At 37.5% G+C, this 23,429-nt stretch overlaps 1 protein-coding gene across 2 annotated transcripts in view; it reads left to right on the forward strand.

Moving 5' to 3' along the window:
- GAK (cyclin G associated kinase) overlaps positions 1 to 23,429 on the forward strand; it is a 68,261-nt gene that overhangs the window by 23,411 nt on the left and 21,421 nt on the right. Inside the window, exons 12-22 of one of the 2 annotated variants that reach the window (XM_042023483.1) lie at positions 6,425 to 6,474; positions 6,571 to 6,719; positions 10,374 to 10,496; positions 12,273 to 12,406; positions 13,388 to 13,582; positions 14,172 to 14,289; positions 16,636 to 16,715; positions 17,067 to 17,260; positions 19,111 to 19,269; positions 20,042 to 20,509; positions 22,504 to 22,674. In XM_042023483.1, the coding sequence (XP_041879417.1) occupies positions 6,425 to 6,474; positions 6,571 to 6,719; positions 10,374 to 10,496; positions 12,273 to 12,406; positions 13,388 to 13,582; positions 14,172 to 14,289; positions 16,636 to 16,715; positions 17,067 to 17,260; positions 19,111 to 19,269; positions 20,042 to 20,509; positions 22,504 to 22,674 (1,841 nt within the window). The remainder of the gene's footprint in view (positions 1 to 6,424; positions 6,475 to 6,570; positions 6,720 to 10,373; positions 10,497 to 12,272; positions 12,407 to 13,387; positions 13,583 to 14,171; positions 14,290 to 16,635; positions 16,716 to 17,066; positions 17,261 to 19,110; positions 19,270 to 20,041; positions 20,510 to 22,503; positions 22,675 to 23,429) is intronic. The other variant, XM_042023484.1, reaches the window with a different exon arrangement.

A 23,429-nucleotide genomic window follows, 5' to 3' on the forward strand; every position in this document is an offset into this window, starting at 1 on the left:
TGCATGATGAAAAGCAGCTTTGACAAAGTTACAAGCCCTACTTTCCCATGGCTTAGATCTTACTATGTTTTTATTGTACACTACATACATCTGAAGTGCTCCTACACTTCACTTTCTTATTCTCTTGACTCCACATGACTTTCTGGGTGTGCCTCCATCACTTAGTTATGTTGGAAGAAGTTTTCTCTTCCTGCCCTTGCAAGTGGTTTCTTCTTTAAAGGCTACTGGAAGTTCAATTACTTTTTTGAATTTCATCTTATGCCTCTTTTCCCTTTTCTAGCAGTGTATTAGGACTGTCTAAAACTGTCATTTTAATATGGAATGGCTTATGCTATGCCTACACCTTATTTTTATTTCTTTTACCTTACAGATGTGTATAGCTTTTTGCTTTGTGTGATTTCCTTTGCTTCCATAGTAAGTGTAGTGGGCAAGGAGTAAAACAGTAACTGTACATCCAACCACATCTGCAGAGCTCATCTAGCAACTTCTGAAGTACTGGACAGTGAGTACTTGCTGTCTGAAAAGGTTCTGGTCAGTTCTCATGCTCTTCTCTGCAATTGTTTGTGTAGATTATGGTGACTGCCTGAAATAAGTCTTGCGTCTGTCTTCTTGTTGAGACTTAGTATGCCTCTTTACAGTTGCTAGTTAGTGTTCTGTGGCTGAACACAACAGCTTAGTGCATGGCTTGTGGAACTTACTAAATATTAGTCAATGGAAAACCCACTATTTTTCCTCTTGCTTGAATTGCGGAAAGTCACATGTGGATGTTTACTAGAATTATCTTGAAAATGTAGTTGTTTTACCTCATGCTGGTTTGTAGCTTTTAATGGGTGAGTATTGTCATATCCAAGTAAGATCAATTAGCCACAGACCATTTCAAGCTACTGAGGGATACACATTTGTATGGACTGTGGTGGTTTGACAGAGGATTGTCAGACAGTGTATGCTATGTCCCAAGATTCATCATGAGGTGATCAGTCCCTCTCAGATATTTTGGACTCGGTTGGTTGAATAAGGGTCTATGTTTAGGTGACTCTTGAACATCACCTTTGACACAATATGTGAAACTGTCAAATTTTTGTTTGAGTTCTGCACTATCATAAGCAAATCTGGGTTTTGTGGAGCACCTTCTGTCTCCATACAACTGTTTTTCTTTTCTTGTGTTATCTAAGTGGATTTAGTCATTGGGCTGAGGAGTGGAAAAAGGAATGTGCCAAGCATGTAATTCTTCTAGTGAGAATCAATTACTTCAATACTTATTTTCCAGTGACTGAAAGAGAAACTCTCTCCACTTGTAATTTGCCAGTATTATTTAGCAGCCCTGAGTTATGTAGCTTTCATTCTTTGTATTGTCTTTTATTTTGAATCCTTACTGTATTTAACAGTTCAGTGAAATGGCAAAACATGAATTAGCATGACCAATACATACTGTTCTGTAGGGCCTAAGGTAGGCTTCGGTATTTAACATTGCTAGAATTGAACATCGTGTGTTGCTGAGAGTTCCACCACTGGGCTTGTACAATCTTAAACTGTGTTTAATCAAGCTGAATTGTTAATTCTTTCTTTGCGTCTATGGTGGGGCATGTCTGTTTGTCATGTTCTTTCTCTGCCTTCACAAACTTGTCTTGTGGATACGTGTGATCAATGATGTGAGATGACCTCTTCTCCTGTTGCATCTTTGACTGCCTTTCTTTCCAAAACTCTTCAACCAACATAAGAAGCAGACATTCTGGAAAAATTAAAATGTCTCTTCTTTGTCATGCGTATTCCTCACCCCACTTAAGCACTTTTCATGTTGGAGTCTGTCATTTCATTAGGTAGGCTCTCTCCTTCCTACTTACCATTGCTTTTCTGAATTATGGAATTGCTTCCTTTGTGTGCAGACAGACTTCTCTCTCACTGAATCCAAACTATGGTGTAAGATTTAAGTGTTTTGTAGTTATGACAAAGAAAGTTAATTTTTTCTTTTCTGTAGCTACCTTTAGCTTGATTCTGATTTTGATCTCTTGTTAGTCCTAATAAATAAATAATAAATAAAATCTAACAACTAAAACACACATTACAGGCTGGTAGGAACAGGAGAGTGAACATCTTCGTTGTCACCCAAGCCACCTCAGTTGCAAGTGTCATAACCTGTATTACAGATTCAGGTCAGGCCGATGCAGCAGCTTATAGTTATATGAGAGAGAACAAAGAGCAACAGAGGTTCAGCCCTCGTTACAAACGGACTTAAAAGCAGGTACCAGGGTGGAGATGGAGAAGATATGCACTGCTTTATGAAATTACACCATCTGCACCGATGGGGACTTGGATCCAGCAGATGTGCCCTTGTGTGCCTGAAAGCTCAGCCTTGCAGTGGTGCAGCCACAGCATATCTCTAAGATGATCAGTTTCTTGCATATGGAGCTTCTGTGCCCTTGATCAGTTTTTATGCTTGAGACCTGCATCCATACAGGTTACAAATGCCCTGGCAAAAAACATAGCTGAATGTTTTAAGTATCTGATCTTCACTGGTATTGAAAGCAGCTGGCAAAACTTGTGATCAGTCTACTTTGTCAGAACGATCTCTTTTGCTGAAGAGGTTATAATGTAGTAATCTAGGAACAATTAGCAACCTTTTATGCTTGCTTTCTTTGCTTTTAATGTTATTTTATTTTTGTTTAATACTTTATTTCATGGATCTTTGCATTGCACTAGGTAGTTGAATGATTAATTCAGTTTTATGAAGCAAAACCAAGTGGGAACAGATTGATGTGAATTTTATTGCTTCATGTTAGGGCAGTATTTAACTTAATGGTTTATATGCTCACATTGTAGCTATGCTGGTTAGTCTGTCATTCTTTGTTCTTTGTCATCTTCAGTTGTTATTAAACAGAAGGTAACTATGCACTATTGTAGAATTTTGTTCTGTATGTTAAGTAGTTTATTCTGTGAATTCAGTTGCTAATTTTAGTTTTGTTGTTTTTAATTTGCTGGAATGGCCTTTTGTTTAATATTACTTGTGGTCTTTAGGTGCAGCTACTCTCTGGCAGGAATGATAATGCCAACCATTTACACAGTGAGAAGTTTTTAACGCGTGTTTTTGCAAAATCAGGATTCATGTCTTATTTGCTACATTTCATAGACTCAAACAGTGGTTTGGATTGGAAGAAGCATCTGATTCTAACCCCTGAGCAATGGGCACCTTCAATTAGACCAGATTAGTATCAATCTGCCCTCTTTCAGTTTAAAGCCATTCCCTCATATCCTGCCCTTGCAAAAAGTCCCTCTCCAGCTTTCTTGTAGGCTGCCATTAGATATGGTAAGGAAAAAGTGGACTAGTCTAGTCCACTAGACTGTGAAGTAGTCCCAGTTTTGAAGTAGCCTGCTATCATCAGAAAAGTGACTAAATGTTGGTGTCATATTGTACTTTTTTGTTGAGCTTAATTAGACCCTTAAAAGCACACAGAATTTCCCATGTTGAATCACGGGCTGGAAACCCTCTATGTATGTCCATGTTTCCATGCTTTCCATCTCTTATCACCTGCCTACAAAACTGCTATGTAAACGAAATTTCTGCTGTTAAGGATATGAAAGGAAAGACCTTATTTATGATTTTTAGTTAAGAGAGTTGTATCTTGAAATGCATAGGAATTCTTACCAATGTGAAGAATACACATTTTTTTCTTCTGAAGAAGAAGAATTTTCTTCTTCTAAAGTAAGAAAATTCTTTAAATTTCTTACCATTTAAAGAAATCTCAGTTACCATTCTCATGTAAAACACTTCACTGGAAACAGACTACCTTGTGTTCAGCTCTTACTACTGAAATAGCTGTGAAATCTTCAGAAAAAGTTCAATGAATTCAAGGACATGGACGTGTTCTGAAGACTTGCGTTGATTTTGCAGTTAGAAGCTTCATTTTAATTAAGAGTGCGCAAACATTCTTAAGCTTTTTCAGTGTAACAGTCACATGCTTGGAATACTCCTGGAAAATAAAAAGCTTGAGTTGGCTGTGCTGTGCTCTGTTGTTCATGTACTAAACTGCACTCTTACATCAATATGTATATGGTGAGATCCATGCTCCTTGTGTTGCTTTTCAATTTAGACAAATGTAAAAACCACAGCTGAGTTGAGTGGTATGGGTAGTAATAACTCAGTATCTGGAAGTCTTCCCAAGGAAATGGGTGTGAGTACTGTTGGTTTTTTTGCTCTTCAGTTCTGTGCCTGTTACAAGTTGCTGCTTAACCTCAGGATAGTGGTTCTGTGTTCTACAGCTGTTGTATTAGGTGGTCCTTTATCTTGATACAAAAAAATGGATATTACAATGATAACATATTTTCTTGCTTGAAGTTGTTTGATGTAGCCAACAAATAGCATTTGACACTTCTCATCTGTATAAAGGACAACAATCATCACAAATTTTAGTAAGCAATCGTTATTAGCTCTGAATGTAAATTTCTGCCTTCATTAGTTTGGCTGCAACAGGATTACCACCTGATCTTACATAATGACTTATGTCCTTCCAAAGGCGCAAAAAATTTTGAAATTGTGGCCATTTGTCTATCTCCTTCTGCAGGGTTTCTCAAGCCTGAGGTTTTGTTTTTTGTTTTTTATTTATTGCTTTGTCTACACAAACTTCCTTGTGGTTTCAGTTTGAGACAATGAGTCATTATCATTGCTAGGATGCTGATTATGCCTTTCTGCATAAATACTGTTTAATGGCCTTGAATTCAGGAATTTTTTCCCCCTAATATAAAATTCTCCTACCTATCCTTGTATATTCAATAGTCTTTTAATCAATCCTCCCTCTAACCTCCATGATCACTAGCAAGCAGTAAAGAATCAAAACTTAATGTTCTCTCTTGGTGTGTCAAAAGTTGAGTGCAGTATCTGAGGTCTGCTAAGTAGTGTCTTGAAACTTTGTTGGGATATAAAAGTTTTGTTAGTGTCTCTGAATTCACTAAATATGCATCATAGTGTTTTGATGACATTTTGATATTCTGGAGTTAATAGGCTACTGAGATGTTTAAGTTAGGGATGTTTAAATCAAATTCTGTAGGTGAGATTTGTTCTTACTTTGCCAATCCAGGAGTGCAGACCTATGTAGTTATACTCAAGGGTGCTGGCCCGCACTGTGTCTCTTCAGTTTTTTTCTCTTGCTTTTTTGTTCTGCTACATAGCAGGTACCATAGAAACAAAAAAATTATAGTGGTCTTAAATTAGTTAATTACTGACATAATGTGGATGATTAGGTAAAGGTGCAGTGAATAGACCTAAATAAATTAAAAATATTACTACTGGGAGATTATTTTTTTAAAAGGCTGCTCTTTTAAACTGTGCACAGTTGTATGAGAGAGAAATGAGTAATGATTAATGCCTTGCTCACTAGGGGAGTTCTGGAAGTGAATTTTTGGAAGAATGATTTAAATGAGGAAAGAGATTCTGGTACCCTCTTTGTTGAGTGCAGGTAGCTCAGGGTGCAGCTGCAGTGGGAGCTGCAGGTTGAGCTCTGGGTGGGAGCCTGAGGCAAGAGGTCAGGAACTGCCAACCCTTGGCACAGGAGCCTGTGACCCAGCCAGGTGAGACACAGCAGGAGCTGAGGACTCAGCAGGAAGACCCCAGACTTTGGCACCTGTAGACTGTGGGAGTATAAAAGCCCACTGTTTCCTTTGTTCACAGTCCCTCCTGGGAGGCAGCCGCTGCAGCTGTTACTCGGTTGCTGCACCAGGATTAAATTACTTAAAGCAACCAGAGATCTGGGACTCTGCTGTGGGAAACATGGGGTCCAACTGGTAAGGAAGCCTGGTCTGACTGTATGAGTGCAGGGTGTGTAGGTAATCAAGCGGGGCACCCATCGGCTCACCAGCTGCAAAGGAACTTCAGTCCTGGCAGTGACAAGTCTGGTGGTGGTTTGAGTGTGACTGCCAGAGTCCTTCCTGAATGGCTAGCAGGCAAGTGTTCTTAACACTCTGTTGGCGTGGAATTTGGGTATTGGGCAGCATGGCCATCTGCCAGATAGTAACATGCCAGAGTTACGTAATTTAAACTTTGATGTTGAACTAGTAGTCTTTCTTTTAAGCATTGAGATAATCTTCATTAAAGATGTTAATGTATCCTCATTAGGCTTTCAAACTGACACCCTACGGTGAATATTTATCGGTAAGAGCAGGGGCTGGAGGAGTGAGTTAAAGAGTAAAGGAGGCATCTGTACAAAATCCCACAGATGGTTTTGGTGCAAGTTATTTAAAGGAGTAACTGCTTATACACAGTATCTGTTCTGAAAGCTCTGTTCTGAAACTCTTGAAGTGTGAGGTAACAAGCCTCAGATGGAAGAAATGAAACATTATTCATGGTGGTGTGTGCAGCCTGAAGAGAGATGGCTTTTAGACTTATGGCTTGAATGGTTATATCTCCCAGTATTAACGCCGAGTTGTTCTGTTTCAGTTATGCAAAAGGAGACTTGGATATATCATACATCACTTCCAGAATTGCTGGTATGATAGCTGTATCTTTCTTAAATATAATTTCTCATTGTTCTTATATAATGTAATTTCTCATTGAAAAATTTCACCTGTTTGTTCTGTCTTCAGTGATGTCCTTTCCAGCGGAAGGTGTGGAATCTGCTATCAAAAATAACATAGAAGATGTGCGGTTGTGTCTGGACTCTAAACATCCTGGCCATTATGCTGTGTACAATCTCTCTCCAAGAACATACAGGCCTTCAAGATTCCATAACAGGGTATGTATAATTTTTGTGTATTTCTCTAAAAGGCCTTGCAATAGAATGTTTTCATGATACCTTCAGCTTTTTATTGTAAAATAGGTTAAAGTAGGTTAATCAAAAGGTGACAAAAGAATAAGTATAAACACAAGCTTGAAGAGTAACCTTTACTCTGCTTGTCTTTGCTTTAAATCCAGACTTAACTGGTAGCAGACTAATCCTTAATCTTACTGACTAAAGTCTGTTTTTTCTCGGATGGTGGTATCTTTGAAAAAAAGTCCAGGTACCTTATGTGTTTCAAATTTAAGTGGAGAATCCTTAAAGTAATTAAAGTCTTACTAAAATTTCAATCTCTCATGTATTCTGCCATTTTCCTTTATCAAGGATGTGGTGACTGATTTGCATAACCTGTTCCCTGGAATTTCTCCTTGTCCCACTACATACCATTTGATTCTCATTATGACTCAGCCATAGCTGACTGATTCTTCCCACTGTCGTCAGTATTACTGTAGCTTAGCTGAGCCTCCATCACCCTTTCTGGCAATTTCTCTGATACTAATATGAAGGCGTTGCCTAATTCAGCCACAAGGTATTGAGAACATCGTGTTAGGTGCTGAGGTACTGGACTTCAGTCTCTGCTTCTAAGTAAACCTCAACTGTCCTGTAAGAGGCTCAACAGTTGAGACTGTTACTGTGTTGTGAATTGTCCAGCACCTTAACAGTCTGTAGTGATCATGCCCCTTCCACACAATATTATCTGCTAAGAAGAGAGTCTAGAACCATTATTTATTACAGAATAATAATGCCTTTTGGGCCTTATTATGCAGAGCCATCCTTAGCATTACTTCAGTTGTCAGAGTTGACTTAACATATCAGGGTGAGGTATATTTAATGTATTCTTTCTGGTGCTATCACTTCCTTTTGTTTCCTTGTAAACAAGATAAAGGACTGTCACACATGAAAGAAATTACTGCCTCTTTGGATGAATGCAATCAGCTTCTTTATCTGTATCTGGTTCAGTATGAGGTTAAGGCAGAAGCTATTCAAGATGGGAGGCAAAAAAAGCTTGATTATGCAGGACATCTATTCATAATTTTTTGTAGCAGGTTCCTCAAAGCAAAATGTTCAGCAATTCTTTTTAGCACTAAATTGCTGGAAAGTCTGATGTAGTGAACTGATTTATTCCTCATCCTACCAAGTGATCAGTTTGTTTGTGGAATGATAAATTCTGTGACTTGGAATTTGCTTACTCTGGAAATGGATTTTTTGGTTATGCAAGTCTGAGGTGTTTATACACCTGATATTTCTGATGTGTTGGTACTAAGAATGGTAATATGATTTTGGTTTTGTTGGGAAGTCATAGTAGGTCATAACTTGTTGAAACATTACAGGTTCATGACAACTTTAGGAAGGCAAGTATTTTACTTGGAAACAAACTCTTTAATTGTATTTGGGAATGCTGACCTGCCTATATTTAAAATTGAGATCTCCAACAGTACTCACTAACTTCATTGCTCAGTGCTGGATGAGAGCAGCTGTGTAGGAACCCATAGAAGCTTAGTTTTACTTTAGTGCCTGCAGAAGATGATAGTGGCAAGCCTTAAACATGATCAGAGAAGAACAGCTTCTAAAATTCTTAATTCTGACACTTTGCTTAGAAGGTATTTGTGAAATTACGTATTACTGGTTTCTTGCTGTTTGCTATGTGTGGAACTTCTACGAATTTCTTTAATCTTGGTTAAAATTAATGGTAGTTTTGAAGTCTTCTCTGCTAGTTTTGAGTCTTGCTTGGAATGGGTTGCTCTGACAGTTTGTGCACTATCCATCATTCTGCTAATTATCGGGACGCTTTGAGCTTAAAGCCAAAGCAGCAGAAAGTGGTGTTGTTTTTCTTACATCTTGTAAGAAAACTAGGGTTTGAGTAGAAAGTAAATGGTAAATAAAAAGGAAAAAAGTTAGTACTCTGCTTTTTTGAATACACCTGTTTTTCTAGGCTCTGTTCTGTTCTGAAGCTGCAGTGCTTCAATATGATTCTTTTGCAGTGTTGTGATTTAACTTCAGCCAGCAACCAAACCCACACAGCTGCTACCTTATTTCTCCCTGGTAGGATTGGGGAGAGAATCACAAACTAAAAGTGAGAACTTGTGGGTTGAAACAAAGTCAGTTTAATAGGTAAGGCAAAAACCACAGGGTGCAAGCAAAACAAAACAAGGAATTCATTTGCCTTTTCCCATGGCCAGGCAGGTATACAGCCATCTCCAGGAATGCAAGGCTCCATCATGCATGATGGTTACTTGGGAAGACAAAAACCATTGCTGTGAATGTTTCCCCTTACCTTCTTCCCCTTACCCAGCTTTATGGGTTGGGCATGATGTCCTGTGTAACGGAATATTCCTTTGGATAGCTGGGGTCAGGTGTCCTGGCTGTGTCCCTTCCCAGTTTCTTGTGCACCCCAAGCCTGCTTGCTGGTGAGGTGATGTGAGAGGCAGAAAATACCTCAACTCTGTGTAAGCCCTGCTTACCAATTAAAAAAAAAATCCCTGTGTTATCAGCACTGTTTCCCTCACAAATACAAAACACAGCCTCATTTAGTTACTATGAAGAAAATTACTTCTGCTGAAACAAGCACACACTACTGTTGTAATATTTGAGATGTACTTAAGCCCATGTTGAATCCTGTGGCGAACAGGGATAGAAAGGACTTTTTGCCTTAGCTTTTCTTTGTTTACTGGTGACTTTACATAAGCTTGCACTAACAAAGGAATGCACTATTTAAATCTCTTACAAAGTGATGCTTTCTGAAATTATCTTATTTATAAATTAAAATACTAGAGTACAATGAAAAGTTGTAGGAGACTTAGACTGTTTATTTCAGCCTTTTTTCCTGTGCTTAGCACAAACACAATTTTTTGTGATAATCAGTTCAGGTAATTCATCTCAGTAACCCTTGAACTCCTTATCTGGATAGGAAGACATGTTGCTGATAGGAAAACTTGGTCTTCAACATCTGGCAATTGCGGTTGAGACTTAAAACAAAAAGAAGAAGCTTCGTTTGTAACTTGCTTCCTTGATCCTGAATATATCTACTCTTTAGGTGTTTTGAGTGCCCCAAGAATCGAGTTTCATATACTACATCCTTACTGGACAGTTGATTTCAAGGATATAGGTTCTTAGCAGTAAAGCTGATTTTTTGTTACTGTTTTGAAGCACCAAAGGAATATTACTGAACCATTCAAGCTTTTTGAACAAAGGACAAATATTAAAAGAAGCCTAATCTTTCTTTTTTTTGTTGTTTTGTTTGGGGTTTTTTTTTGTTATTTGTTTTTGGGGTTTTAAAACTTTTTCTGGCTTAAATATATGTGCACAAATTAAGTTGAAAGCTGTTTTACTTTATTCCTTGCTTTAAGAATATTTCAGATAGTAATCTGAGTTGTTGATACTTCTAGTGCAGCAGAGTTGTAGGCAGGACTGAAGTTTTATTGCACTTCATTCTAAAAAGCGGTGTTTACACTGTGTAACACTACTTTTGTTGAGCATCTTGCTTAATTTCAACATGAAGGTGGCAATAAAGTGTAAAATTGCTTCTTAGACATTTGCATAACCTAAGTTGTGTATATGTGACTATATAATACTGTTTCTCACATCTACTGTCTCTTGTCTCTCTCACTGCAGGTTTCTGAATGTGGCTGGCCAGCAAGACGAGCACCAAATCTTCAGAATCTCTATAGCATATGCAAGAACATGCATTTATGGCTGAAACAAGACCAGAAAAATGTTTGCATTGTGCATTGCCTTGTAAGAAATTGGTCTTAGTCTGAAGTGCTTTGTTCAATAGAGCTTTAAACTGTAAATAAGGGTGCTAGTATCCATTCAGTTGGGGACTGTTACTGGCTTTCTTTGATGGAAGCCCCAAGGTCAATTCTTTCCTACTGTGTTTGTAGGGAAGTTACTTGCATCAATTTTCTCCTTAGGGAAATTAGTAGGGTAATGTAGTCCTTGCTTACTTGCATTTAGAGTGAAATGCAGTGTAGAGGTGGTATTAAGGCGAATAAGGTTGTATTAAGATATTTGGGAGAAAAAGAAATCAACTGCACTCTTTCGCTATTTGCTCCCTTTTTTTGTCTTCTGTGTGATAGATGGGTGTACACTGCATATCCCACTACTGTCCATTCAGAATGTAATCTGTAGCCACAGAATGTCAGAAACTGACTGTGAGACTTCTGGTTTACTTCCTTTTGCTGGCAGCAGATTGCTCTGTAACTTTCACTATTCTCCAAAGTATTATTAACTTCGATACAACCAAAAAAAGCAATAAAACTGTCTATAGAGCCACTTCATGTCAAACATGGTGTGGGGGAGGAATGAATTTAAAGGATAGTAACTCTGCTCAGGTTTTAAAAATGAGGTCACTCTTACACTTAAGAGAATTGAATGTGAAATTTTGACATTTTACTGTACAGTAAAAAGAGAAACATGACTGTGACAATGCTTGCAATGCTGCTGGAAAGCATTCAAAACCTGTTTGTTGATATGGTATAGCAGTCAATAGGGAATATCACTATCAGAGTCAAAATCAGGATTTGTTAATCTGACAAACCATACTTGTGTGTTATGCAGTGTTTTGCAAGTAAAAAGTCAGTTAATGTCATCTCCTGGAAACCAACATATTTTTTGGTGCTGCTGTGAGGTTAGGCATCTAGTTCTATATTAATGTGATACTTCTAATACCTCAGTGTCACATGATTGTGTCAAGTAGGTAAGAAGCTCATGTGATGAATTAGCGCCAGGTTTTGTAACATCTTTCCTTTGAAGTCTTTTGTTCAAGGCACCTAACTCATTCATTTTCCTCATGTGTGAGGGAAACTTTTTTATATATGTGGCTGTGTGCCAGATGTGATGTAAAAAGTGTACACGAGGACTATCAGAAATCAATGATAAAAATTCTGTTCCATGTTGCTAGCAAACAAACCTGGAGAAGTGCTGTTTTGTTAACCAGTACCTCTTTCAAATCTTCTGCCTTTTAAAATATAGGGATGTATCTATGGATATGTATGTAGCTGGGGTTCCTGCAGAAAGAAGTTCAATGTTTTAATCTCCTTCTCTTGGTTTCTTGGCAAGCTATTAACAGCTTTAGACAGAAGTCTAAAGAGTTTAGTGTGGTTTAGTTCTTCTGAATCTTTGTACTTCCCTTTGAGCAGAAGCCCATGGCTGTCAGTCAAAAATAGCACTGATCTGGGATTTCAGATAGCAGCCAGGAAACAAACCTAAAAAATGGGTATTACTGACAGTAAGGTAAAGAACATCAACTGAAAATTTCAAATAGTGTTCAGCTAAAGTAATTATTCGCATTTGAAGAAGAAGGTAATACGTAATATATTTTGTGTTGTGTGGAAATGAAATGAAAACGTCTCACATTCAGATACAAACTTCAAATCAAATCATGGCACTGGACCTTGGACGTCACGACATTAAATAATGACAGGATATAGGATACATAATAGGATGTTCTTCAGTAACTTGTATAATGCTTTTTCCACTAGGTTTACTAACAAAGCTATTTTTTTTTATTAGGATGGAAGAGCAGCATCTGCTGTTGTAGTTTGTTCCTTCCTGTGTTTTTGTCGTCTTTTCACTACTGCTGAAGCTGCTGTTTATATGTTCAGTATGAAACGCTGTCCACCTGGCATTTGGCCTTCTCATAAAAGGTACTGTTGAAGCAAGTAGTTATTAAATTCTGAATATGGCATAGGATGTTTTTAGAAAGATAGATTATTTCAGTAATGTCTGCGTTCAAACGTGTTTTTCCATGTATTTTGCTTTATTGTGTATAGAAGGTAGTTCTGAATTTTCTGAGCCTGTAAGTACCCATCAGAAGTGGGTCAAGTATGACCTGTAGTGAAGAAGTGTCAGGAATGAAGACAAGGGTATGCAGAGCTTTTGAATGCTTTCTTAATTACACAATCCTCTTCCACATGTGTAAGAATTACTTCATATTTCCTGGTTGTTACAGTAGGTTTTATTGTGTCAGAACACTGCAAGGTCTGTGGGAATACCAGAAGTTTTTTCAGTCAGTTGGGTAAAAATGCCTAGTGCTTTTTAAAGGAGTGTATGCAGAGGTGACTTGCATATACTTTGACAAATGTTTTCAACTGGTTATTTGATTTAATTTGATAGATCTTACAACCATAAAGTCTGAATAGCAAGTGACACTGTTAGTAAGGGTGTTTCCTACAAAAAGGACTAAATTTTGAGGGGTGGGTAAAGTATTAGTTCACTATAAATGACAGATTATGTTTTTGTACACATTTAGTTTGAGTATACTTAAGGGGTTCTCCACAAAATAATATCTATTAGGACAAATTTAAAGCCTTTAGGAAGATTTGAGTGATCCATTATGTATAAGACACAAAATAAGTAGTTCTCCTAGTTTAGTGTTTTAAGACCTTTTGAAATAGCAGCTAGTTTGTTTTAGAAGTTAATATATGTAAAGCTACAAACCCTTTTGTGTCATTCTATCAGGTTTGAAAATCTGTTCACTGGAGGTGGTCTTAAGTGTTCCCACTGTTTCACTGTTAACACTTACCAAGGCTTAGCGACTGGATAAGAACAGAAGTAACTTCCTTGTGCCTTCACCCGTTTCTTAGAATTTTGTGCTCTGACTAAATGAGTACCTTCTGGTTTGGCAGATACATTGAATACATGTGTGACATGATGGCTGAAGAACCCATTATTCCTCACAGCAAGCCCATCCTGGTCAGATCAATTGTCATGACTCCCGTTCCGCTTTTCAGTAAGCAGCGTAATGGCTGCAGGCCTTTTTGTGAGGTTTATGTGGGGGATGAAAGAGTAACCACTACATCCCAGGAATATGACAAAATGAAGTAAGTACAGATTACAACTTGCTCTGAAGCAAGTTTTGTTTTTCTGGATTATACCATTTACATGTTTCTAGATTCCTCTGTCCCCTTTTACCTGATCTTGAAAGGTAAATCATCGGGAAGAGAATGTGGTTGTTACAGCAGCTTGGATCTAGTCTTGCAGAACAGTGGATGTGATGGTGGGGTGGCACCCTGGACACTGCAAGACAGTGAGCAAGACCCTCTTCTCACTCCATGTGATGTAAGACTGGGAACTTTGATCCCTGATGTACTTGTGCTAAGCACAGTGTTATGTCTCAGTCATGGAAACTGTAAGGATCCCACAGGCATGGCAGCTGCAAGGTGACTGCTTATTAGCCCCTGTAGAGCTCTGGTGTCTGTACAAGAATTGCAAATACTAACACTACTAGATGTGGGTAATCATAGACAAGAGAAATGAGAGAATACAGAAATCTGTCTAGCTTTTCAGCTACTGAAGGCCTTGGAGAAAGCAGGCTAAATACTAAGGTAGTACTCTGTTTAATCTCTTTTAAATTAAATTAGCTGTGGTTATGTTTGTTGTTTTTTTTTTTTTTTTTTTTTTTTTCTTTAGGGAGTTTAAAATTGAAGATGGGAAAGCAGTAATCCCACTGGGTATAACAGTCCAAGGAGATGTTCTCATTGTGATCTATCATGCCAGGTCAACTCTAGGAGGACGACTACAAGCCAAGGTAATTGATAAATTTAAGAGCCTAAATGGAGGATTTGCTTTTTTCGTTGCAGTTTTGTATCCTACTAGTTATCTCCTAAGTACTTTGCTATATTTACTGTTCTTCATTCATAGAAATGTTTGAGGTTTTCATTCACTTGTGAATTCAACCTTTTCAAGCCTTCTGAGTATGTCCACTCCTAATGCTGTACATGTAGATGCTTTCGTAAGCATTTTTGGAAAGTACTTCAGTATTGATAATTATTATATTTGTAAGGAAAGCCACTAGCCAGCTTTTTTGAGGCAGCAATTATTGTCTGTTAAGTTACACAACAAGCCAGAACTTTTTGATTCTGTGCGCACAAACTGCAAACAAAGGAAAAATACCACTCAGCAGAAAAGTGGGATTCCAGAGACTGCCTATACAAAACAGGCTAGAAAAATCCATGTGGTTTTATAACCTATTTCTAAAGTCAGGTTCAGTTTTTATAGCTAATTTTCTTACTTTTGTTCTACTAGGGAGAATGCATATTTTCTTTTTTAATTCAACTATGGATGCAAATAAGATCACAAGAAACTTGTTAATGAAGCCTGTCTTCAAATTTTTTAAAAGAGAGGCATGTTCTTTTTTCTCCAGATGAGTAACCCAAATTAAACTTGGAAATCTGTGTAAAAGATAAGGAGGGGAAGTGCAAAGTTTAGAGCTTGGAGCTTTGTGGAAATTGATCCAGTTTTTCAACCAGTTTCTGTACATGTGGGACATACATATATATTCATACATAGTTACTGTTACTGAAATTGTTTTCCCTATGGTTTTTTTCTGCTTTGTGAGTAGGAAGGTGAGTATCAAATCTTGTCATGTTGCAGAGGTTCAACAAAACCTTCCAGAACACCTTAAAACTAAAAACCTCAGTGAAATGATTCCTTAATGCACAAAAATAACTACTGTATGGATCAACATCATCAGGAAAAGGGCATAAAACTGATAAAATTTAGTGAAGGTTAGGTTATGCTCCTTGTACAACCTCACCTTTATTCATGATAGAGTTTCTTTGATGTGGTTTCTCTGGCATTTATTCACTAATAGAAAAGACTAGAATTTTCTCAGCTGTCAGCTATAGCACGATACATCAACAGTGTGTGTGATGATCTGGGTTTGGAGGTTTGATGGAACAATATTCAATGTGTCCTTAGTTTTATGTACTGTAAATTGCCCCCTGAAGTTCTCTGCAGGTCTCTTACAGAGATCAGCCACCACATTTCAGGATTTCTCTTGTGTTTAGAGCTGAGCATTGTGAATGTCTTCTGCTTGCTCACAGCTAATTTGAGAGAGGGTTTAGTTTATCTTCTAGGAAAGCGATGGTAGGGATGGAAGAATCAGAGAAGCTCTCTCCAGTGTATCCATGTCTCTTGGAGTAAGGAGCCCAGCACTGGACACAATTACAGATGGGGCTTCACTGGTGCTGAATAGAGGGGAATGATCAACCCCCCCCTTAACCTGTGGCAGTGCTTTTTGTATTATTTGATTTCTGGCTATGATGTTCGGTAAACGCTCATTTACAAGGAAAGCTTTCATAATTCAAATTATTGTATCGTATTTTCTGGACTATTACTGTATTACTTCTTTGTAAGAACTGGCAAGACTATTTCACAGGTGTTGTAACTAAGGCCGGGAAACAAATGCGGGCTACGTTGATCAGTGAGCTGTAATTTGGATTTGTGCAAGACCAGGAGCTACATGAATCTTCTATAGTAGCCTTTTCTGGGCACTCACATTCCCATCAGGCATGGGAAAGTAGTTTTTCTCTCAACAGTTGAGTGATTAAAATGAGTCAGTTCAGAAAAGCCCTAAAATTCTGTCTGGAATGAATGGCTGACTTGAAGTTGCACTTGAAGAAAAAAACCCTTGCACGCCTTCTGAAGTGCTCTTTTAAATGTGCTACATTTAAAACTGTTTTCAGTCGATTCCTTTATATGTGACATAAGTATATTTCTTGGCTACTGTATTGCACAATGGATTTTTCTGAGCATGTGTTACTCAGAAACGGAACAAAGGTCATGCAATTTTAGCCTCCAGAACAGGATCTGGAAGTACATTAGACTTTGGTAGTGTGTTTTGAGGTTAGTGATGAGACGTATCTTACTGAGGGTCATTTGGTTTATTAGTGGTAGTAATAGATCTATGTTCTGTCTCAACTGCATTTAAATCTTTCAAGATAAAGTATACTGCTAATTAAATGGAAGTTTTTTGTAGCAAAGCAAATACTAAAATATTTTAATACAGTTAATACTTTGCATTATGTTAAAGGCAGAACATTGTACATACTGTTCGTGTTGGTTTATGCAGTTTCCTGTTTCTTTTCAACAGATGGCTTCAATGAAGATGTTTCAGATTCAGTTCCATACAGGTTTTGTGCCCCGAAATGCCACTACAGTGAAATTTGCCAAGTATGTTGACACCTTTTTGTAGGAGACTGGAAGAAATTTTCTTTGAAACTGCTTAACCTGCCAAACATCAACATATAGCAGGGAGAAGGAAATATAGTCAGTGTAGGAAGTAGATGACTTTGATTGCAGTAAGATTATTTTGTTTACTCACATTAAGGAAACTAAATGTTTTGTTAATGATACAAAAAAACCCTGTGTGCAAAAATACCACCTGTTTAAAATGGGAAAAGTAAACAAATACAGCATTTTTTATGTCTTATACTAAATGCTTTGAAGTTTTGTTTTGGACTGCAGTAGGTCTAATCCAGTTAGCCCTCAGTATCAAGAAACTTCTTGTCCGTGTCTTTACAGGTATGATCTGGATGCCTGTGACATACAAGAGAAATACCCTGATTTATTTCAAGTCAATCTGGAAGTAGAGGTGGAGCCCAGAGATAGGCCCAGCTGTGAACAGCCACCTTGGGATAACATGAATATAAAGGGACTAAATCCCAAGATCCTCTTCTCCACCCGAGAGGAACAACAAGAGATTTTATCCAAATTTGGTAATGAATCCCTTGAAAAACTAAAGAACGTGAAAAAATTTTCAATGTACTTAGTGTTTGAGGCTTTTGTTTAATTTTTGATATTCCATTAATTGAAAGAAATTTAAAAGGTGTTTTTTTTTTGTAAATACCAGTTTAAAATATGCTTTGTATGGAGGAGCTTAAGTTATCCTCCAGTAGTGGATTATAATTATCCCTGTCTTACTTTCACTGTGCTTACTTGTGCTTGCTTTAAAGCTATGAATAGGCCATTTGCAGGGAGGGACTTTTAGCAAATGGAATTGTAAAAGTCGGTGTTTGTAGACACAAATACTTGAAAGAGATTTATTTGGCTAAACTGGCATCAGTATCATTTCAGTTAAAATTATGCGAGCATGCCTCACAAATGGTTTTAGGTAAGAATGTTTTTATCAACATACTTATGCATAGCCATGTAATGTTGTAATTAATTTCCCCAACTTTTCCTAATATGTTCTAGCAGAGTTTTTTTGTTAATGCTGCTTATTCAGTGCTTCATCTGTAGATGCCTGCATTAATTCCAGTTAATGCTATTCAGTATCTTTCTTCTTCTCCTGATATCAGTAATTAGCTTTTACATTTTCATTCAGGCTCTTAAGCCTTCTCTGTGTTTTGAGGATAAAGAGGCATTATGAAGATTACTATGGTGATTTTAGTGATACGTGAGATCTCACCCTATGTTAATGTGGTACATGTCAAGTACGTTTCTTTTCATATAAGGTGGTTGCTGCTGGCCTTTTTTTCTTTTAAGCAGGATATATGTTGTTTGTATTATGATTTTGACCATTTTCTATTTAACTTAGCTTAATCCTATTGTGAACACAACTCTCAGCTCTCTAAAGCTAAGGTGTGTAGCTTTGCATCATTGTTACTCTTGTGTTCTTAAGTCACTTCCATTTTCTGATTGATACATGAAATGTAAGGATTTCAAATTACACTGAAAGTATTTCTTAAGATTGGTGGGAAGGGAATAGGACAAAAGCAAGTGCTGTGAAGTGATTTTATTAAATTTGCCATTAAAATTGAATTTACTCTTTCATTAGTCATGATCTTTCATGTACGGTTTGAGACATACTATTTATTCAGCATCTCTGAACTAAAACTGAGAATGTGGAGGAAGAGTGAAAAAGTGCTCTACTAGTTGCGTATTTCAATTTAGATAAATAGGTTTCTCCCAGCCATTCATCCATTTTTTTCAAACAGTAGATGAATATTGACTAATTTAGGAAGTCTTCTTAATTTGCCTTGAGAAAACTTTGGTTTTGAGAGCTAATACAACAGTAGGTAACTGCCCTACTAGGTCTTACACAAGAGTCACTTAATATCTGATTTCAGTAAAATAAGAAATATAAGAAGCAGTTAATAGCAGCATACAATGTATTAACCCCTTTTGTGGTGTTTTTTAATAGCTCCATGTTCTTCACTAGCTTTGTATATTCTGAGTCTTTCTACAGCTGCATTTGCTTTTTTCTGTTTTTCTGTCTCTTATTTCAGATACTGTTCATAGCTCTTGCATGTTTTAGGGGGTGGTTGGTACAAGTGAGGTGTTAATTACATTTTTCTACAAATATAAATAGAATGCTTGAGTGTTACACTATGATTCTGATTTAATGTCCTAGTTCAAAACAGGATCTTGCCAGTTTTTGCAGTTGAAACAAAGTTAATAATGCTAATTTCAGAGATGGTGGGGGCAGGAATTTGCATTTGCAGAGCAATAGATTGGAGGTAATTTGTCTTCCTACAGCAGTCAGCCTGAAAGATAAGTATCAGCTGCCATGTGGAGGGTTGAGAAGTTTCTCTCTAAGTGTTCTGGCTTAAATTCTGTTTTATAGGGAAACCAGAGTTGCCTAGACAGCCAGGTTCCACTGCACAATATGAAGCAGAGGCATCCCAGCTGGAGCAGTCTTCAGAAAGTGCACCTACTGATACAGAATCCCCACACAGCGGTAGTACTGATGCCAATAACTTCTTTCACTCTCTGGACTGGAAAGGTACAGGTTTTCCTCTGAAGTAACTGTGTGGCTTATGTTTGTCTTGTATGCTTTCCAGTGAATGCTTAAGCCTTCTTAGGCAGCAAGAGTCTCTAATTCACTAACCATGAGGAAAAGCTATTTAAAGAGTGAGCCCTGCAGAATAACAAGCGGTTGTTCTGCTTCATTTGGATAAACACCAAGTAAGGGGGTTTGGTGTTGAGTTTAACTTAAATGCTGAGCTAAATTTTTCTTTTTCTGTAGAAATCTTAACCTTTAAGGTCTGCAAGGAAGCTTTTTACTCCCACAGCCCCACGCCGGCTGAGGAACAGAGGAAACAAAGTAGACTAGCCAGTAGGGTCCAGATCAGTAAAGAGGACTAAGAAAATGTAATTTTATAGCACATGTGTGACTCCCTTTTCTGGGCGCTCCTTTGTTGGCAAAAATGACAGCAGCTGCTTATGCTTTTATTGAGTGGAGAAGCAATTACTGAGAAATCTTGTAAGCTCTGAGTGGCACAGAGATCTGAGGTGAATGTCCAAGTCAGTCTAATTTTAAAAAAATTTGTAATGCCTACTATTGTGGAGTGGCAAGTAGGGTAGTCAGCTGCTGCTTCGCCTGCCCTGTACAAACAGGTGGCAGGCAACACTTAGTTCCTTTTTCATCAATTCTTATGTGAGTTTTGGTTAGTTAGGAATTAATTTCATATGATGTCACCATGAAAGTCTCTCTTACCCTAGTCAGAAGAATAACCCTAGTCATTTAAAGATGTTATTCTTTTTTTCTATTCAAGAAGGAAAAACTCCAGAAAGTGGAATAGAAGACAATTCATCTAAAAATGATCCTGTTCAGCTATCTGATGACAGAGAAGAGAGTGATCCTTCAGATGAGGAGTTCCCTACATTTCCAGATGAAGGAAATGCAGTAATTGTTGATGAAAAAGACTCTACTCCAGAAGGAGAGTTGCTTTTTGAAACTAGTTTTGAAGCTCCATCTGCACCGTTACAAAAATCTCTCCCTGAAGAGAATGTAGACTTGCTGGGACTAGACTCTGATATTTCAGCAGAACAGAAACAACCTATCTCAGAAATTAACTCTTCATCAAGTAATGCTGACTTGTTGAACAATCTGTTTGTGAGTAGTGTGTCACAGGTTTCAGAGCCCACTGGAGATCTTCTTGGACAAGGAACAGATTTCTTTTTCAGCAGTCAGTGTCCAGCTGCTACTCAGGGTACGTCTTCAGCAGCAGCCATGTCTTCAGGTATGTGAGTTTTAACATCAGTACTTGTCGCCTGGGCAACACATGAATTGCTGCTTGCACTGTGCTTAGAAAATAAGTACCATGTTTCAACAGTACTGTGAAGACGTGTCAGTCTATAGCAAGACTGTGAATAGAATAGATATTATTTCTGCATGAAGGAGAGAAATTCCTGTACATTATCCAGGCATTCTATTATGTTGCCAGTATCCTATTAACTTTAAATTCCGTAAACAGAAAAGTATAAAATTTTGAGTTTAAAGGAAATTCAGTATCTTAAAGAATTCTTAGCTTTCCCATATGAATGTTATGTGCTAGATCCTTTTCTAAATCTATAACTTTCATTGCTAAGGCATAGAATTGTCATAACTTACTGCTTTTTTGAACTTTACCTAAAGCGATGGCATTAGATGCACAGAGCTGTCTGCTTAGGTCAAATGTGTGCGTGGGATTTTTAAGTGTTAATCACATAAGACTGCTGAGCAACTGGAAATCCTGTAGATTATTGTCCAAAACAGTAGGATAATGATACTGCTAAAAGATGTTTTCTTGCTGATTTTACTGATGTTGTTGGCAGGTCAGTATCCTTAAAGAGCATGCTAGGTAGTGCTGTCTATTTGGTATTTAAACAAGATGTTTTCGTTCAGAGATTCTGTTCCTCTTACCAGTGAATATTTAGCTCTTTGTCACTTTACTGGACTTTTGGTAATAATTCTCTGCCTGAAGTTAATATTAAGATTTCTGGGAATATTGGTTGGTAATCTGGGAAACCATTACAAGGCTTTGTTTGTTTGCACGAAGATAATTCATAGGGACTAAAAGCTTTCATCTATAGACAACTAAAAGTATTTTTTACAGAGTATTTAGATGATTTAAAATATTTACTTATTTTGAGGAATTCACTGTTGAACTTAGTTACTGTGGTCAGGGAGAAATTATTTTAATTTACCATTTTTACATAGGTAGTAATAAAGGTTCCCTTTTATAGAATTCTTTATCTTTCTTTACTCATATCCACTGCATGAAGCACCTGAGCAGTAGTCATGTATGTATCCCATTCTTGTAGTCATTGTCATTCAGTGTATTTCATTGAATTGTATTGAGAGGTAAGTGCAAAAGTGAGAATATTTGGCCACTGTTACACGTTGTCTTGCACAACAAACTTGTACTTGAGCTTTTGTTTATGTGCGATGTTATAGTAAGTTTGCTTGAAATGTTGTTGAGTCCTGCACAACGTGGTTATTACCTGAGGACGTGCTGGGGTATTATAGCAGGATTATTCCTTCTCTTCAGCTTCTGAGTGAGTCTGGCAGGACTCCCTGGGCTCTTGAGGGTTCTTGACCCTAGAGGGCAGCAGAAACAGGAAGCTCTAAAGCCGTGATTCCAGCTGACTGTCACATGTTACTCCATGCTGACTATAAATACTCTTCCAGTTAGTTTTTTTCTTCATTGGAATCACTAGAGACCTGCTGCAGTCTTACTTCTATTGGTTTTCATTCTTGGGTTGACGTGCTTTCTGCCCCAGAATCGTCAATGCCTTCAAGTCTAAATGGTAGTATGAATGTTTCACTTCATATTCTTTCTAATAGTATAATAGTCCATTTTCTTAAAATCTGTTGCAAATTTGGTGTTATAGAGTATTTAACAAATGTAATTCTTCTTTGTGTATGTAGGTGATCACTCAAACTTAAGTTGTGTCTTAAATGGATGAAATTAACAATGCTGATGAATTGTATGCAGTCTTGCTGCTTGTATTTGAAGACATAGCTATTCATATTATGTATGGCTGAGATCTTTTTTGTACCAATGTGAAAGTTCATTTGTCTGGAGGAAGGAATAGGTGATTACTCTTCGCCACAAGAAGTTGTCAGAAGGCTGCTGCAGTTACTAGCATGAACCTTACTTTTTGTCTGTGCCCTCAGAGGAGTAAGGCTTTTCCAGCTTCATTTATTCTGCAATTTGTCATAAGATAATTTTGTTTTCTGCTTCTTTTTTAGCCGACCCATTTGACCCATTCACAATGTCATCAAGTTCAGAGAATCAAGCCCTGTCTGGTCCAGACCTCTTTGGGGACTTTCTTAATCCAACCTCAACATCTACAGCTAATGCAGTTCCTTCCACACAAAGTTCACTTCCACCTTCTTCCAGCTCAGATTTCTTAAATTTAGGTAAGTGTGCTTCTGTTGTTCTGTTTCTCAACAGTTTCCTCTCCTCTGTGCATTTATCTTTCAGCTTAGTGGATTAGTGTCTTAATAGATCCACTTGTGATTGCTGTTTTAATTAGCTTTGTATTCTGGAAGTGCAGATGCAAATGCACCAAGAAGCAAGTGTTTCCTATATAATGTTATGCTATTATTTATGATGTGACAGAATTTCTAGTATTGCTAACCATATGTTAGGAGATGGAGTCTCCTCTCAATGATCTAAGAACTGAGGGTACACAAACATCTGGAAACTTACTTTATAGGTGATAGTATGCTATGTTGACTGTTCAGATTTTAAAGATTTTATGGAAACGTAGGAAGAGAAGTGAGCAAGTCAAGTTATAATATAGCCAGTTGACAAAGTGCAGGCTGGGGCTAGCTAGCACCTTCCTGACCTGAATGCATTCTGGTAATATACTCACAAAGTACATTATGTAATACTCTAATCTTATTTGTTTCATTTCTCTGATATATTCTTGGCAAAGCCTTTCCCTCATGCATTTATTTTAAAATCTATTAATCTTTAAACAAAAATGTTTGTGATATGTTCAGTCTTCCCATCATTCTTTAAAGAGAAACAGACATATGCAAAAATGGTGGAGTGGTAGAGCCACTAGTGTTAGAGCTTTTTAAAATCTGACTTTGAAAGGAAGGTATGAGTTCTCTCCATAGGAATATGAGCTGTGATCAGTCTGTAAGAGCTCTTCTCTGCAGCTCTC

Source organism: Corvus kubaryi, unplaced genomic scaffold (genome assembly GCF_017639235.1).
Source record: "Corvus kubaryi isolate FWS band 111438036 unplaced genomic scaffold, C.kubaryi_AGA036_p1.0 37249, whole genome shotgun sequence".
Classification (NCBI taxonomy): Eukaryota; Metazoa; Chordata; class Aves; order Passeriformes; family Corvidae; genus Corvus; species Corvus kubaryi.